General features: G+C 41.8%; 2 protein-coding genes across 2 annotated transcripts; both read right to left on the bottom strand.

Annotated features, from left to right (window-relative positions):
• Positions 1-684: 684 nt before the first annotated feature.
• Positions 685-8,393, bottom strand: LOC110974926 (uncharacterized). Its single transcript, XM_087130851.1, has 5 exons — positions 7,967-8,393; positions 4,162-5,508; positions 3,409-3,642; positions 2,859-3,030; positions 685-1,230 (listed from the first exon to the last, which is right to left on the bottom strand). Exons 2-4 carry the CDS (start codon positions 4,202-4,204, stop codon positions 2,891-2,893), a joined length of 417 nt encoding a protein of 138 aa, XP_086986977.1. The 5' UTR covers positions 4,205-5,508; positions 7,967-8,393; the 3' UTR covers positions 685-1,230; positions 2,859-2,890.
• Positions 8,394-13,803: 5,410 nt separating this feature from the next.
• On the bottom strand, positions 13,804-16,253 carry LOC110974928 (uncharacterized). Its single transcript, XM_087130873.1, has 2 exons — positions 15,869-16,253; positions 13,804-14,509 (listed from the first exon to the last, which is right to left on the bottom strand). Exon 1 carries the CDS (start codon positions 16,208-16,210, stop codon positions 15,905-15,907), a length of 306 nt encoding a protein of 101 aa, XP_086986999.1. The 5' UTR covers positions 16,211-16,253; the 3' UTR covers positions 13,804-14,509; positions 15,869-15,904.
• Positions 16,254-18,503: the final 2,250 nt, after the last annotated feature.

Below are 18,503 nucleotides of genomic sequence, written 5' to 3'. Positions count from 1 at the left end.
AGTGCGTAGCGTAAATAAGCGGCTGTTTGCTGTGATCGGCGACGGGCTTAATGGGCATTTCCCGATCAGAGTCCGGCCGACTGCGGTTCATATGGCCCGGGAAGTGAGATAGAGGGTGATGCACAACGGAGGTCATACCCCCTCCCCGAAGCATAGTTCTTTCTTGAAGTTAAAGTTGAATGAGAAATTATTGGGGGGGGGGCTGTTTCCCCCATCACAAATTTTCATTTAATATCCTCACCTCTCAGAATTAAAGCCTTAAACAGGATTATAAAAGTTATGTGAAAAATGTCCAATGCTCGGCCCCCCTCTCAAATAAGCCGTTCCCTCCCCATTAAAAAAAATGGTTCTGGAACCACCCTTGGGGACTGGGGAGAGACGACATAGTACGGGGTTTTCATCGCTGAATTTGGTAATGTTGCCACTCCAGACATAGCACAAGAAATTAATGTACGTTATAACGTTCAGAGAGACATCCCAATGCGATCTATGGTCCGTCAGTCCGCGGGGGAGGGGGCAAGAGGTGCTCTCCCCTCCCAGAAATATGGATTTTAAAAAGGGCAAGAACCAAAAAGGGACGAAATGGGGGGGGGGTACTGGGGTGAAAATCACCAATAAAAATACTTCCAAACAACTGACAGTTGATTTTATCTTAAGTTTTATTATTTTTTTATTTTATTACTGCTGCTACTTTTGTTACTATCTTCCCCCATTCGGAAGAGCTAACCCTCCCCTTCCTAGGGACGCCCATGTCAATGTTTCATGTGTCGGGTACAAATGTTACTTACAAATAGCTATTGTGATCGCTATCACCAGAACAATCCCAAGCATGACAGTGTGCTTTGCAAATGGGCCAAAGTGCTCTTTATAGGCCTATACTAATCATTCTGAGCAGATGTCATCTTGAAGGTGGCCGAAAAACCTGTGTCCCAGAATGATGCAAAGCGCATAAAAAACTAGAAAAACACAAATAACAATAACAGCAAAATACCCTGTTTAATTGGAACTACCTGTCTTCTTTGCGACATTACAGTAAACTGTAAATTATACTCTCCTTTAATAACTTCATTGTTTCTATATGCAGTGAGTCGTGGGCTGCAGATGTTAAATTCATCAGAAAGGAGACACTCAAGCAACAGTGTTCCATGCAATATCTCGTTCCAACACAAACTCCTGTGGTGATCATACTCTCAAACAGGGGTGTTACCGTGGTGCTAGGGTTAGGTATACCTGGAACAAAAGCGTATCAAACCCAGATTTGAATATCGGCAACACTAAGGGGAAGGGAAGGAACCTTACAGATAAAAAGGAAAATGAACGGCTGGTGTAATTGATGTTGTAGTCTAGTCCGTGACTAGTTCCTGTAAATCCATCAAAAGTCCTTCACAGGCGATTCACAGGCTGGTGCCTCCAAGAATTTGCAACGCGTTGGCCAATCCCAGTGTGCGAAATCTGTCGACCCTTTCCAAACGCGCATTGGGTCGACAGATTGTGAGAATTTTGATTGGCCAGTGCGTTGCAAACTCTTGGAAGTGCACTCTGACTTGTGAAACGCCTGTATTCGGCCAGTCGCAATAAGTCAAGTCACAGGATAGTCACACGCTACATTATATGGTAACAGAAACTTTCCTTTGTCGTCGTCAGTGCAGTTAGTTTGCAGCTGCTTTTGTGAATTAGAGGACTTGTGATCGGAACCGTGAAAGAAAGTCTGGTGGTAAACTCGACTACAAGCTGCTGACAGATACTGAGAGTGAAAACTTAAAGCACAATCCACAATTTGGATAATTTTGAAAAAAAAAATCGAAACTTTCTTCGAACTGAAACAGCCGCGCGAAGAGACTCACTTAATTTAAATTTTTGATCTCAAAAATGGAAAAAACAAAATTATCGCGCGATATTGAAGACATTTCAATGAGTAGAGTGAGAAAGTCAACAGTATAATTTCCTGGCGGAACGCAATCCTATGGGTGATAATGATTCACTGTCATCATTGGTGGGTCCAGTTTTGAAATATAAGGAAGGGCAGGCGCTTTTATTTCCCTTCCTTCGCAAAGCGTGTAAATATGTCCAAAAGGTAGCCAAACCTCTCCGAAAGGCCGTTTCAATTTTAATACATAGGCTATAGAAAGCAATCCTATGTTTGGGACCCCCGCGGAAAACATTTTTGGCCCTCTCCGTCGAAACATAGGTTCTGGTTCAGCACATTATTATGGGAATATGTAACCTAGGTCAATACATTTCACATAAAAGCAAAGACAACCACGAGAGAAAACATAACACGTTCAGAGTGAGGTCAAATGAAAACTATTTTCTATTCGCTTTCATTGGCCATTTTTTCATCGTCCAATGAACACTGCTTAAGGTGTTATTGAAGTGTTACGAACTATAGGTGCATGCTGTTGCCTATACCTTAGATAATACTTTTTTCTAAAAGCTGACCATGTGCCACGACAGACATCGCTACAATGTGATGACGATCGTGAAACTGTTATTTTATGAGAGTTATCTGAATTAATATAACGGGGTTTGCCCTTACCCAACGTACATATTATTTTCATTGCTTGTCAGTGCTTTCAGTGCTTGTCCGAGAACTTGCGAAAAAGTCACAAGCTTACTCGGGTGGGACTCGAACCCACGACCTCCTGCTTACGAGTGCAGACGTCTTAACTACTCGACCACCGAGCTTGCCGGGGTCGGCTGGCCATCTTGAAAAGCGAGTCATCTTTTCACCTGTACAGTCCTCTGTATAGTGATTTACTTCATTCGAGTAAGCCTGTGCTTTATAAAGCACAGTTTTGCAGTATTGCATTGAGTAGGCGGCGGTGTGTCGTGGTGAGGTATTTCCCTTTCATACCTACCTTGGCTACAATAACCGTCCTAGCCACGGAGGCTAGTCATCCTCGTCCGAAGAGTCTTCCTCCTCTCGTCTATCCCGATCGTCCAGCTTGAAACTATCCTTTGGATCAACAAGCGGAACGTCGGACGTGGCACCATCCCCTCGATCTGAGGCTTCTGGACTCGAACTTTGAACTGTTGGTAAAAATTGAACGATGAAGTCATTTCTATGGTCAGCGCTCAGGCACTTCAAAATACGGTTATCCCTCGTTTGAATTTTGAGCATACAGTGAGAGTCGTCCAAGACTGTCACATCCACCTCTGCTGAATTTGTTGTGTTGCTTTCGCCGTGTTTGTAATTTGAACGTTATGCATATGCCAGTAATGCTGACAAAATGACGTGTGGACTGCTACTTTAGGTTCTTAAAGTTGTAACCCGATCAGTTGGGAACCATATCGTCAACTTTCTTGATTCTTCTTTTGCCTTTGAGAAATCTGAAACCTAATTGGATTCGTTGAAAAGTAAGTTTGTTGTACTATCATTCTTAAACTGGAATAATTGAAAGAAATTACCTCTAGGCGAACAGTCGAAGTAGGTCTGAATTTCGGCAGGATCCGAGCTCAGGATAAGCTCGTCCAGATAGTAGCGAGCCTCGGAGTATGGTGAAGCGGAAACAGTCATTCCAGCGAGGCGGATGGTGAAACATTCACATGGATTTTCGTGCGTCAAGAACCGGAGCGTCGGGGTACCAGGTTGCGTGTTGCGATCGGATCCAATGTAGCAAACGTGACGACCGGAAACCAACACTTATCGGGGTTTGGCAATAATAATAAAGCAAAGTTGTCGTTACCACCTCTTTGCAAGCAGCAAAAACACAGGATAGTTATTGCGTTACACTTTGCTACCTTGAAACTAATTTTTAGAGTCTACTAAAAGGCAATCCAACAGCAGAAACTGAAGGTATAAAAAAAACGGGGAGACCTATGTCATAAACGATTTGGGTGCAAAACAGAGAATGAACTTTTGTTTTAATCTGCTTCTAAATGAAAACGACGCTACAGAAATTAGCCTCGGGTGTTAAAACATTGATTACAATTAATTTGTTGTTGCATTCTGGCGAATTCCTGGTCTACTGCACTCTATTTAGCCTATTAGAGATAGATTTGAATTATTTAATCCTAACTTCACAAGGTATGTCGAACTACACTAGGCGCCTGAGAAAAGAGAGTATAGAGATTGCCGTTCGCAGACCACCGTTACGACTACAATCCTTTCCACACTTTCTCAGATTGGCGTTTTGAAACGAATTAAGTGCTGACGCCTACCTGCCAACGCTGACACAATTAGAATCCACGCTAAGGCCTCCATCCTCTCTGGTGCGATGGACGACAATATCTATTATTGTGTTTCACTGCGTGCCCTTTCCCAACCAACTTGTCCACCGATTTGTGCATGTGATTTGGCTAAACCCCCCTATAAAACCGATAACCTTGAAGGTAAATGGAGGAATGAACAAGGCGCGGACGTGGAGACCGCACGCAATAAACACTTTTTAAATGACCACACGAACCCTCCTTGCGATTGGGCGTCTCTTGGAAAAATAAAAACGTCAAATAATGGACAGTAATTAGATGTAGATAATTTGGCCGAAGTGACAGGGAAAAACCTTTCATACTGCAGATACTAAACACGAAAGCGGCTATATTCAGTAACAATGAAGTCTTGCTGTCTTTAATTGTTATCACGCGAGATCGTGATTCAAGTATAACGATGAGCCATCTTTGGGCTGCAGCGCATGCTCAATATTCAGGTAATGAATAAGAATAACCGAGCAAAGCAGCTATTCCAATAACCACACATAATTACTCTGGTGCTTTACAAATGCATATTTTTTAAAAATACAGCAAGCGACATAGAATCATACATGCCTTGAGCGCAGGAACCTCAGATGAAGGCTGCTACTTTACCCGCAAAATGTTGCCAACATTCAAAATCCTTAATAGTTAATTATGTGATTAGAATAATAAGTAAGCCTGAGTAAAACACATTCTCTTGCGCCAAAAAAGTCAATCTGATCACCCCATTTTTCTGCTGGTAAGTTTTATTTGAATTTTTTTTTACATGGAGAGGGAACTAGTGTCAAAATGTCAATTTTCTGCTGAGAAAAATTTGGCGTTATACTTTGACGACGTTCTTGGAGCCCAAATGTGGACACAATAAAACAGGAAGGTGTACTCCTCAGTTCGAAACAGAACAGCTTTTGGACCGTTACGTCGTAGTATTCGAAGTGTATTAACCGCAAAATGTGATAATCACTTGATCGAGACATTCAGGTATGGATAAAACACAAAAATCTCAGTATTTGTGCGAAGAAAAGTGGCAACACGATATTCGACTAAATAATTTACATACTTTTGAAAATAACCTAAAGATTATGTTTAAGTTAGCAATGTCTCCATGGTTATGGTCTGTTGTTCCGCACAATATGCTTGGCCTATTCGAATCAAAGTGTAAGTTTATTTATTATCAGATTTCGGAATCTTTCATGCGAATCGCCGTCCAATGTGTTGACTACTCCGTGGTGGTGTAGACGGGCCCCTCTGTAGTATGGATGTCAGCATCGGCGATGTCGGTTGGAAATAATGCAAGTGCGTCTGAGTCTTGCACGGGCTCTGCGGAAATCAAAACGCAAAAACCAACCGTGCATGATGTGCTTTGAAGATGTATGGTACACTTAGGTATGCAAAATTTCTATAGGTTTTCTTCGAACACAATCTAGCACTTCATCTATGTATGGAAGCTTGTAATACTGCGTTATATGAAATTCTTCCCTGATTCAATGTAATGGTTTTCGGCTGTACCCAGAAGACTATACAGCGTGGAAGACTAGAAAGTCTTAACAGAAGAAAGCTATGCGCTTTACAGCACCACGACAATTTCCTGTATGCAAAGCATTTATGCAGTGCTCTGGTTCCCTCGGCGCAACCATGGCAGTTTTTAAGCCAACAGCATTCACGTGTATCTACTGTGTATCTTTGATTGTCCAGAAAAGTTGATGTTCCCAACAAGCCCACCTCATGAACACAAGAGTTATATCAGCCTCGGCTGGGCACAAAGTCATTCGAGGCTATTTTCTCAAAACGTTTCTAACGTGTGTTCTGCCTTGCATGGCCACTGATATTAATTTTTCGCTTCTAGAGAAAAAAATCACCGTGTGTGAACAAGATGATGAGCTGAGCCCCCCCCCCCCCACTAACCACTAATAACGTACATGTAAGCCCACACTGTCTTTTCACGTGATTTCGAGATGACATCCTCTCATAGAAAGATGTTATAATTCGCAATCACGAGCACACGTCGCTTTTGGTACGTGTACACACGTTTGGCCAATTGTTGATTTCACAGTATAGGTGGGCCAGTATTCTGGCCTCAGAAGTTGAGTATTTCGCTTTCCGAGGCGGAAAAATCAAACAGATATCTGCCTCACGCCCCAGGAGGCCGAAAACACTTCAGAGACGAATATTTGAGATGAGTACTTTCCAATGGGAAAAATAACAAAGCAGAATTAGTGTTACACGTAAAGTTTCCATCACAGTGAGACTGAATTCTGATAGTATAGTCTTTAACGTAAGTTCCATTACGGTCTAGGTATATCTCAATTTTTAAGTTTTGTTTTTCACGATTTTTTTTTCGAGAACAATGAAACGCTTTAAAATTAGGCCTATAATGCATAAACCGTGTCTCTCAAAATAGCCCCTTCTGACTTCAATTTACTACAAAGTAAAATTCTGAGAGTTGATTACTGCTAGATTGTTCTTGATTGCAATGAACACTCTTTATAAACAGGTGATGTAGAGAGTGATGCTGATACGCTTATCGATCTTTTACACAAAGGTAATGATTCAGAGACAAAGATTGCTTGCCACCTTGGTGATTTGCTACAATGACAGTAAATGGACATTATTAACTGATACCAATTACTTTTGGCTTTTGTAATAATTTTTACTCACAATTGGGCACGCAGCAAAACAGGTGTGGACACACATTTTATCAACAGATTTTCTTTCATCTAGTACTGAATTTTCAAGTGTATTTTACTAATCAAAGCCACATTTCCATTTGATACCAACTTGAGAGTGTAACAGAAATCTAAATAAAAACATTGATTTTTTTTTCGACACGTCAAAGAGGGAGCACACCTGAAAATCCCTTCTATTTAAATACAAATCACCTATGATAGGCCTTCAGCTGAAGGTTGTATCTTTGGCTTCTGTCTTACAACATTTCAAGCAGACCAGTATATTGTTTGTATAGATAGATGTTATACCAAGCTGAATGTGTCCTGTGGGTTCCGCCAACTCAAAAAGGCTGCCCTTACTCCAGAGAGAAGTGAGGCGGGCATGTTAGCCCCATGGGGAAACCAGGCTTCAACATCGTGACCAATATTTAAATAGGCGGTGCAGTCTCACACTTAGTGCATTAATTCCCTGCATGCACGACTGTATAGGTCGGCGCCCACGACACGATGCTTGTGTGGCGGTGTTGACCCTAGTTTTTCAGCAACCAAAATGGACCCAATCCCAAGCTCGCCGACGGACTTTCAACACGCTCATCTTCAACATTTCAACTTTTATAACGAGTTATATACGAGGTTGAACCCAGACTTGATCTCACCCTTTTCTAATATTGTTTCAACGATGTAATGCTAATCAGAGTTTGACAAATATTGGGCCTTTTTTTAAATTGGTTACATTTTGCCCCAACTGTTTTTCCTTTTCTTTGGGGTTGATCGTGTCAAACTGGGCTGGGCGGGTTTTAGTGCATCACTTTCCCAAAAATATTCTGGGTGACAAAAGCTTCAGAAAGTCAAGGTATGCCAGATAAGGAGACTCGTATGTAATCCAATTTGATCGGCTTAGTTCACCCTTCTCTTCTTTGACATCTTTACACAATTATGTGCAGGTGTGATTACATGAATTTTACAAGTAATTGTTTTACCTTCCCTAGCTATACTTCTGGTTTAGACATTTGTGTAAAGTACCGCTGTATGTACGTTAGTAATAAAGCGAAAGTGCAGTAGGCCTATTGGTAAGCTTAAGGGTTGTATTATATAATTTTGGCCATACGCACCTTAGTTGGTCAGTCCTCGTTAATCGTACAAGATTGGTGCTATTCAGGGGCTTGCTGAACCTCTTCGATGGCTTCACGCACTGTTCTTTTTCCATGCATGCCACCATCTTTACACAGCGCAGGGGGCCACGGACAGTCATCTTCACGCTCGGATTCGAGCAGGTCCTCCGACTTCTTCGCCTCCTGAAGACTCGCCAAGGCCCCGGGGCTCAGACGGCCCAGGGCTCGCCTGGCTGCTAACTTGGCGACAGCTTCGAATTTGTTAACCAAATCGTTGTCCTCAGCGCGAGCGAATAGCAGCGAAGCTGTCAGAAATAAGCAGACTGCAACACATAAAACAAAGCCCTTCGCCATTGTCAAAACAAACAGATGTTGAGCGAACGTCCTACGCATAAGGAAACGCCGCGCCTTTATATGGGTTTTTTGGCTTAGTTTCAAGCAATTCGATAGATGAATAAAAAGACGGACTTCAGGGCAAACATTTCCAACACAAAGAGCTTCAACCACTTCTGGAATGTGCGTGCAGTTCACAATAAAATCGGAACAGAACTTGGAAACCACACTCAGGTGGTAAAAATATACACATCAATTTTCCTTATTTATTTAAGCTTATGAAATTGTGCGTGTCCGTGAGCCAATGTTTGATATCTAAACAGCCATATAAGTATGACGTAAAATGCAAGGTTGCTATATTTGCTACTTTCACTTCCGTTATAAGTTTTTCTTAAAACGTCAAGTCACTACTGTATTCGAGGGGTAAACTTTAAGTTGCTAAACCCTGGCATATCGTTCCGCAAGTGGCCTGATCCACTGGGAGTTTGACGACTGCTGGCAAAAAGCGATGTCCTCTTCTTAAACTTGATAAGTCCGCATCCAATTATGATTCGGAGCAGGATGGCATCCTCCTAAAAATCCAGGAAGTCTGCGTCCTGCCACAGTGATCATCTCAAAATGCTCATGACTTCGGATCCCTTCAACAACTGTGTATAGCCATAGCAATTAAAAAACCTGTCTGAACACTTTCTTGCTACCAGTCGGCAAACACTTTTGAATCCTGTTTTTAGTCCTGATGGACGGTGTGTAGCATTTAGGCAATGGTGTCTAGGAACTGGAGAACACAAGGTCTAGCATCTACACATCCTAAATAAAACGACAGCAAGATTGTGTTCCACAAAACACAAATTTTAAAGCCACAATGACAAAATATATCTTTTCTTGAGACAAATTAGAGCGATTTCAACCACCTGTACAGCAGCTCGCAGAACTCCACGATGTGGAACTGAAGGCAACTATTACTTTTGAGCAACCAAAAAGGGGAGTCGGGATATCTTATTAAAGGGTGTGTGGTATTTTACTACTGACCACCTCGCTATTGCCTAACAGGTGTTTTAACCAATGGGATCAACTGTTACCTCCCAGCAGAGATTCGAAAATGTTGATAGCAACAGAGCTGGCAAATTAAGCGGCTCTAGCAATAATATCTTCCCTAAACAGGGCCAATGCAAATACCATGAAGACAAATTATTATTTTAATAATTACGTGTATAATGGTGATACACGCGCTGCCTTGGGTAAGCATCACGATCCACAGAAGGCTCTAGTTGTAATGAAAGCATTGTGCAATTTCTGAGCGGGCGTATGGAGAGTTCGTTTCAGGGTAGATCTACCAAAATTGGGGGAGGGGGTGATCTCAAATATATAAGGAACGCGTCGGCCACGAACCCTCTGCACCTAGGCAAATTATTGTACGTGATTTCTTCACCATTTCATCTCGTTGCGTGCGAAGCCATAGACAAAGTTGTCATCGCAGAGATACGTTGTCGATTGATAAATTAAAAAAAAATTAATTAAAGATTATAACTTAAATTTTGTACGGGTATTCATCAACTTGCTATCGTTATTGCGGTGACAGCTCCTTCACCGATCTCGTTTTCTCGTCATGGCCAAAAGGAAATTGGATGTGAAACTCAATGGAATACTACAGGTGAGAAAACTTTGGAATTGACCATTTTTCAGGGGTAAAGGAAAGTAAAGTTTAGATTCAACCATTTTCCTACAGGTAAGAGGGAAAAAGGAATGTACAAAATAAAAAGGTCTGTGACACACAGTTAAGGTTGTTCCCGCCTGAAACCGGTGACGCGGAACTGTAAATAACTTACATTGCCATGAGGCAAAGTATTGCTATTCAGCAAAAATTACGGAGATTGTTCCCGCCCTAAGCCGGTGACGCAGAACTGCAATTAGACAAAGAACTGGTACTGTGGCAATCAGCGATTGTTTCCACCCAAAGCAGATGGAGCAGTAAATCATTTTGGAATGTACCTGTGCGGTACAAAGCCTTCGATATGAAGGTTCAAACGGCAATTACAAATGACAGAATGCAAAATTACCCAATTCTTATGAACAAATTAACAAGGATTTACTCCAGTATACAATATCTTTGGTGCCAACCATCCTTAGTTATCAATATCAAACGCTGTGATTGGACAGCAATTTCAATGCTGTGCGCACTCGGTATGACTAGTCCAACGAAGAGGAAATCATCCAGATAATGGACAACGTGAGGGGATTCTGCCACCTTACGAGTACAGTACTCCAGGAAAGTACTGAACCGCTCAAACGTAATACAGGATATTGCACGGCCCATAGGCATGCAGTTATCGAAATAGAAATTGGCCGTTATGGGAAAAACCAAGCAAATCAAAATCGCGTGGATGGACGGGAAGTAAACGAAAGGCTGATTTAATATCCGACTTGGCCATCAGGGCACTTCGTGGTAAACCTGCAATCATAGTTATTGCCTCATCAAAACTCGTGTATGAAACGGTGCTGTCTGCGGGATCAATGAAATCATTCACAGAATTGCTGATAGGGATGGCAAATTATGGATTAACCTAAATTCACCCGGAGTCTCTTTGGGCACCAGGCCCACAGGTGAACAACAGAAAGGAGGAAGAGGCTGGGACAAAAACGGGCCAGCAACGCGACCCAAAGCAACTTCACGATCAATTTTTGACTGCTGATTGTTGGGATGTTTGTGAGCAAATTCAGAATTACGAGCACACGTACTAACGGGTCCTGAATAACCTATGCGAAAACCGTGCAAAAAACCTTCTTGCAAAATGTGGGAGTCCTGAGTATTGGGATAAACGCGCAAAAAAAGAGCATACTACTTTAATAGTTTTACCAAGATTGGCGCCAGCTGCTGGCACCCGTGCAACGACGCGAGACTGGGGGTTTCCCAGACAAGGGGTTGCGTGGTGGCCAAATGCTCTGCAGGTGGAGCAGCGATGCGCAAAGCGACAGATGGTGAGATTGCATTGACCGCGGTTGAAATCGTTACATGTGGGTTGACCACCGCCGGCGACAGGGTGTCGACAAGGCCCGAAATCGGACCAGGGGTTGGCGGCAGTGGAGGGGGCACGCTCGCGTTGCTGTAGCGACAAAAAGTTTGCACCAAGCAGCATCAGCCAGAGTTCGGCATCAATAGTTGTCCAAGAGCGCGACGGCAAACGCGCCTGGTGCAATCGAAACTGGGTATCATACTCTAGTAAAGTAAAGTTGCTTTTGCAAAAAACAGACAGATTTATCTCTTCTCTAAACAAACGCCACAGCTGCTCAAGCAAAATTGACTAGGAGTTCACTCCAAAGCTACTAGCATCTTAAGGTCACGCCAGTAAATAGTTAAAGGCATTAAATCATCGTTCTAACAACCGCGAGTGACCACTACTGACCCACTTAGTGACAAGGATCATCCAATGTCCCGTGATGATAAATTACTTGAAGCTGCAATTTATTTTGCCTCAAATTGATTATTTGTGTTTTCCTGTTTGTATTTTATTTCCATTTCTCTATTTTTTATTTTTAGTTTTATTTTGTTTATTTATATTTAAATCTAATTTTGTTTTATTTTTCATTCTGTATTTTTTCTTTATCATTTTATTTAGTTATTTTTTTATTTCATTAGGTTTTTCGATATTTCATTTTTAATTATTTTACCTATTGTTATTCATTGTTCTTAATTTTAGTTAGCTCACAACATTGTCTACACGCTTGAGATGCGCCTGGACAACCTTAACACTAAAATCTATTGAAAACACGGCCTTCTTGAATCGGTATGGTGTTTACGTTGGATTTGACGTATCATTGTAACACTTTGACCAGGCATGAAAGTACATGAATCGGCACGCATGCGTTTATTTCCCCTGTTGAGCGACAGCTACCAAGAAAATGAAAAGTGACCATAACTATTGAAATACTGTGACATGCCACCGAACCATTTCCCAGAATGTATTCTTGTTCAACCTACTCGTCTGGCTACGTTGCATCGTTGACGTGAGACTGAAATTTCTTGAACCACTCATCCCAAGCCGGAAAGCTAAAGTAACCGTACATGTACAAATTCAGATGAAACGTGATCATGTGAATCTGAGATCAGAAACTGTCAATCACTCTGCTGAAATGCGATGGCCAACGCTAATTTAAACATGGTTGAATTCGACGAATGTATTCGCTTTACAGTCCGTTCCGGGTATAAGTTGGCGACGGAACTGGAATTTATCCGCTCTGAGCGTGTCTATGCTCCGGACCGACAGAGGACTACAGGTAGAGTAAGATGACACATTTTTCAGGGATGCTCATTTTGGGCTTAGTGACGACAGATGCTCGAATGTAATTAAGCCACAGATGTCTGCGAAGGCCAAAGTCTTAATACTGCGTTATCATTCAGGAAGAGAACAGGTCTCTAATGATTTTGTGAGTAGCATTCGTGAATGGCCGGAAGATTATTTGAAAATAATGCTTGCAAGTTAGTATAAAGTCTTGTGGTCATGAAAAGGCAGTTCAAAGACAGGTCAAGATGAAAATCCTATCCAATACGGGCCATTCACAGCAGTGCACCACCCAGAGTTTGCAATACGTTGGCCAATTACCACGCACGAAATCTGTCGACCCTTTCCAAACGCGCAGTGGGTTGACAGATTTGTCGCATTGTGATTAGCCAACATGTTGCAAACTATTGGTGGCGCACTGTTGTGAAACGGCCATAGTGTACACCTTATACAGAGAACATAACTCAGAAGAGGGAAGACAGCAAGCACCTAGCATCAACAAACATCAAGGTCCGACTGCAGACAAGTACTTAAAGTATCATTTACGAGAATTAAGGTTATCGCATAGTTTGCACATTTCACCAAGCTATTATTCAAGAAACTAGAGGGCTTCATGTTTAAGTTCAAGCCTTCTATATATTCGTTAACATATGCACGTAAAATTGTAGTTAGGTACCCTTTTTTAGTCTACGCACTTCATTGACTCACGCACTTAGCAACCACAAACTGCACCCAACCAATCTCACACATACAAATCTAAATCAAGGAAGGCTGGAACTAAAGACTGAAAATTTCGTAGCTTCTTTTTAAAAAGAGGAAGGGGCAGTACAAATATAAACTTTGCAACGTTGCGACGTGTACAAAAATTGTAATATTTTCAGTATTTTGCAAAGGTATAGTTGCAATGAAATTTGAACCATCACAATATTTTTGCATGTTTAATGCAAAACTATTTGCGATTTGTGATGTCCCATCAGCGCCACCGTAAAGTGAAGTAATGCAAGAAATCAGGAGAAACACAAAAAGAATTACATCATCATGCATTTTGTCGGCAAACGTTATCCAAGCGAAGATTATTAAATATCAAAGGGAGCGAACGCTTCCTGGAGACACTAAACCACACAAAGCAAATCAAATCATCGTAGGGATAAAAATTGGCGACAAAATGTAATTTGAGTAACGACACAAAATACCAGCGGATATATAAATAGAAACAAAAACTGGGACTGCTTGTTTGTTAACTTTAATTCTCCTTTTCAAAGGAACAACACGAGATGAAGTGGTACCCATAGCACCATTCGTTAAAAAATGGTGTTTACTGTTTTTTTAACTGGATATAAGCTATAAGCAACTTGACAGCTACAATACTGCCTCACTTTTTTCTACATTTGCTGCAATAGATACTGTTTCCAGTTATATTTATGGTTTGTATTGACAGACACAAACAGAGGGAGCGATTTGCAGATCAAAATGACTAAGAAAACTACGTGAAATTCGGGGCATCTTATGTAAGGAATAAAGTTATGCTCAAAGAAAGTTGGAAGTATATTCTATATTACGAAGGCTGAATCTGTTTTCAAAAACACCCTATTGCGAGTACTAATGCACTAATGTACAGGCATGTCGAGTTGCGTTTAGCCTTGTGGATTAAACTTATGGTATTGGAATTCGAATATAATTATCATGGAGTAGAAATAAGCAGTTCACATTCAATTTCCTTTGAGCATTAATGTTTACTGTTCCATTAATTAAATGCAACAACATGGTAATTTCTTGAGAACTTTCGTGGAAGACTCTTTTGGATTTGTTGACTAGTTTCTGGCTGTGGATTCTTGTAACGTGGAGAATCTTCTAGCTTTCGAAGTAATCGGTATAACGGGCGTTTGCCACACGTTGGGAGTGATGTCTGGTTGTCTGGATGAAGGCTTCGGTTCTGCAAAATTCGAAAGAAAAATCGTAATGTGTCAGGCGTGACTTTTTCATGAGCTTGTCGGCAGGAGGTTACCCCGTTGATCGTACTACGATACGGCCACGTTTAACAAAAAGTGATCAACAAAACAGGAAGAAGAATCTGGCCACCATCGGACAGAGCTGCTTTCAAAGGGAAACATCGCTTGACAGATATTCGCCGCGAACCAGTGGCGATGAGCAGGAATTGCATAACACTTCGGCTGGCAACCTGGTGTGGTTGAGTGCGGTGTTTTTTTTTTTTTTCTGTTCTAGACAGTTTTTATTCTCTTCTAGACAATATCACCAGGTCCAACAACTTACCACTGATAATAAAACAAGGCTTTTTCTTGCGGAACGTGAAAGTAGTATCACCTAATACGAGCGATTCATAATCCAATTCGTAAGTGTGACGTCACTTCAGTTTAAACCACGCCCACTGCACACGTGCACTACAAGTAGCGTTACATGCAATGATCGCCGTTTACATGGAACCATGTAACTGGAGGTAAACGCACAACTTCAGCGATCGTCCAACGGAAGCCTGCATATCGGGGCGCCTCCGCCTTTGTGACAAAGTCACTTACGAACCGGATAGTGCGCCTCCAAGAGTTTGCCACGCATTGACAAATCACGACGCGCGAAATCTGTCGACCCTTTCTAAACGCGCATTATGTAGCCAGATTTCGTACATCGTGATTGGCCAACGCGTTACAAACTCCTGGAGGCGCAGTGTAATAAATCACCCGTATTCTGTGGTATGGATTTAATGCTAATAAGTGAAGCTCAAGCTGATCGTTTCATATGTACGTTCTTGGGGTGCGTTGCGTACACGATGCGTTCATGCGTTTCACTCTTACGGACACAAAAATCGACTCATTAACATGACAATCGTGCCCGTTGCGTTCTGCCGTCAAAATCGCCCTGGGAGCGATTTTGACGGATACACAACGATTGGTTCAAGTGTTAACGCGCTATGGAAAGGTGCCATGCCCTCTGTTAAATGCTTGCATGATTTGGCATGGACACGGGTGTACGCATCAAGCGCGCGTTAAAGGAGCATGAACATAGAAGTGTTTTGTTCGCGAAAAAATTGGGCTCTTCAAGCAGAACAAATAAAAAGGACCTTTTGCCTTATTAATCCCCCCCCAAAAAAAAAACGAGGGCGCAAATTTTGCATCTTTAGCAGACAAGGGCTGGAACAACAAATTATTCAAAATTAAAACCACAATGAAATCATTACTTTTTTTAAATGTTTATGAAGAGTCGTTTGCCCTTTATCTGGGTTTATCTGGGCAAAACTAGATCGGAGGATTGGATTTTTGGACACTTTGTCACTACCCACCTGTGAATTTTGTCGTCGTCGATCGCGGTTTCCCTACTATTCTGGGCTCTGGTCAGCCTCCTTCAAGCTCTTGGCGGCCCGTTCCTGCCTTTTCCCAAACAGGCCACCGGCGGAGCACAACGCAGGGGACCAAGGGCACCATCGCTCTTCTTTAAGCTGGCCCGTCGACTTCTCCGCCTCGTGGTGACCAGCCAGGAACTGGGGGCTCATGTGGCCCCCAGTGAACCGTCTTGCCAGCTCGCCCTCGTCGCGTTCGGCCGTTCCCTCGTCCGCATGAGCGAGTAGCAGGGAAGCGGCCAGGAAGAGCTGCACTGCAGCGCAGAAGACAACACCTTTCGTCATTTCGAATTTCCGATTTGAGTCGAACAGTCAGAAGTAAATGGCATCAAACGCCCAGCCTTTATATGGGTTTTCGGTGCAGTTTCAAGTAGGTTAAGTAAGCAGTGTACTAATAATCCCAACAACTGAAATAGCTATCCGGACTCTTTGTATTTGGTTTCTTCGCACTCTCATCTTACTCAATTAAACGGGATTAATAACTTCAACAATTGTTGTCGATCTTTTTACTCGAAGAAACCCTTAAACATGAAACAAAATATGTTCATAATAAAACGAAAACAGAATTTGCTGCATTGAGGCAAACTTTACAGTGGATTAAGATTTCAATTATCCTTCGCACATTGCGCCATTCTGTGTTCTACTGACCACTAGAGTGTGCTCAGCGGTAATTAAATAACTAAATTATACAGCCGAACACGTCCATTTCGCGCTTAAGCAAACAGTACGTGATTTCCTTATTTGTCGCTCAGTACGTGCGAGGCTCTATGCAGACGGCTGTCGACGTAAGTGAAGCGTGGCCCACTTGAAAGATTTTTGGGCCTTAATTAAAACAGTCGTAAGTTTGCTCAGCACAGTGATACTAGTAAAGTTTTACCCACTATTTCCAAGCTTAAACCTAGTTGATTAGAATTTGCGAATCGCTCACACACATAAGTCGTATTTTTTGTTATACATTGTATGTAGCGTGTGTTTTCCCACAAGTGGCTGGTAAAGCTATGGTTGGCCGTCGGTGCAAAATTAACAGTAAAAGAATAATTTGCAAAGTGTTAAAAATCCTACGCATTTTTCAGACCACGAGATAATAATACACGTGGTACTAAATACTAAATGAAAGTACACCCCTATCGAAAATTAATGGGACAAATGTCCGTGTTGGACAAATTTGAAGTAAAATCGAAAGCAAATCAAAAGGTGATATTTCTGCAACCTCTGGCCGTCAATACAAGTTGTAGGCAAAATGCGAGTGGTCTATAAAGACATCTTATTGTGATATTTTCTATTTCACAGGAGCAGGTTTACAGCAATTACATTCGCTTGACAATGGCACGTGTGTGTACACTATTCATTGAAAATAAAAGATAGTTGTTTTCCAGCGCCATGCACAACCAGAAAAGCCAGTGTGGTGTAACTGTCCGCAAGGACTTTCCATTATTTGGATTTGACCTATTGAAGATGGCATATGTGCGAGGCCCCGGGCGCGACCAAGAGAGGTCGCAACGATGGTTCGTTTGGCAGTAGACTGGTTCCCGTCCCGTACATATTCTCCAGACGTCTTATGACGTTGACCGAAGGCAGGGACTGGCAGCGGGTAATAAAACCGGAGGAATCCTGCCGGTTTTATGTTAATAAGGAAACGATGCCTGCTCAATGCACAAATCAAGCAGGAGCTTATAGAATATTTTGCCTTTTCTTTTTTGTTACCAAAATTACTTCACCAGAAATTGTTTTATCTGAAACTTTAACAAAATAACTACTTATTTGAAATAAATTGCCGTAAAATTATTTATCGATGATATCCATTGAAAAAAATAAATTGTGATCAACAGATGATTAGCAGGATAGTTACTTGTGCGTTATTCATCTTACAGTTCAAACGTAATTCACGTTAAAACATTGCTTTGGCCTAAAAAACCTTAAATATTCAGCATCCAAATTGACTGGGCTAATCGAACACGTTGGACCGCAGCCAGCTACCGGTTCCTATATATGTATAATAAGGACGGGGACCAGTCCGCTTACGTAGAAACTGCACTTCGCTGGTTCACAAACGACTATGAAATACGCCCGTTGCAGTCGCGTAGCTACCAACGAAAATGAACACTCCCGACCAACGTGGCTCTTTTTCAACTGATAGCCAGTCGAGAACGAGAGTAAAAAAGTTCACTCAACGAGATTCCGGAACCCTTGCACGATCCATGAGGACATCAGACCACCCAATCACGTTCTACAGAAACACTTATGTCAGAATTAAGTTGTGTTTTTCTAATAGTATTTTTGAAAGTCACTGTGTGAAGACGGGTTAAAAACGAATTTCATCACGACCTTTCACTTCCGGCTTTAACGTTCGTATATAGTCACCTTGTTTATGCACGTTTGTATTCACTTCATGTTCTTTCGTCAGAAAGAGATGTACGAGGGTCCAAATATTTTAACACCTACCTTCAGTCGATGGCGCTTGCCTGATGCAGTTCTTGTCAAGTTGAATAAGACTTCAGAATTTTAATTTTCAGGTTATTTGCTAAAATTTGTTTTGCTCTCTTTTTACCTCACCTTTTACTTGAAGACTAAACCAAAA

This window comes from Acanthaster planci, linkage group LG20 (genome assembly GCF_054643075.1).
Source record: "Acanthaster planci isolate LZ-2023a linkage group LG20, COTS_SCS, whole genome shotgun sequence".
In the NCBI taxonomy this organism is placed as follows: Eukaryota; Metazoa; Echinodermata; class Asteroidea; order Valvatida; family Acanthasteridae; genus Acanthaster; species Acanthaster planci.
Note: the sequence above shows the minus strand (reverse complement) of the source record. Positions and strands in the feature narration are given on the sequence as shown.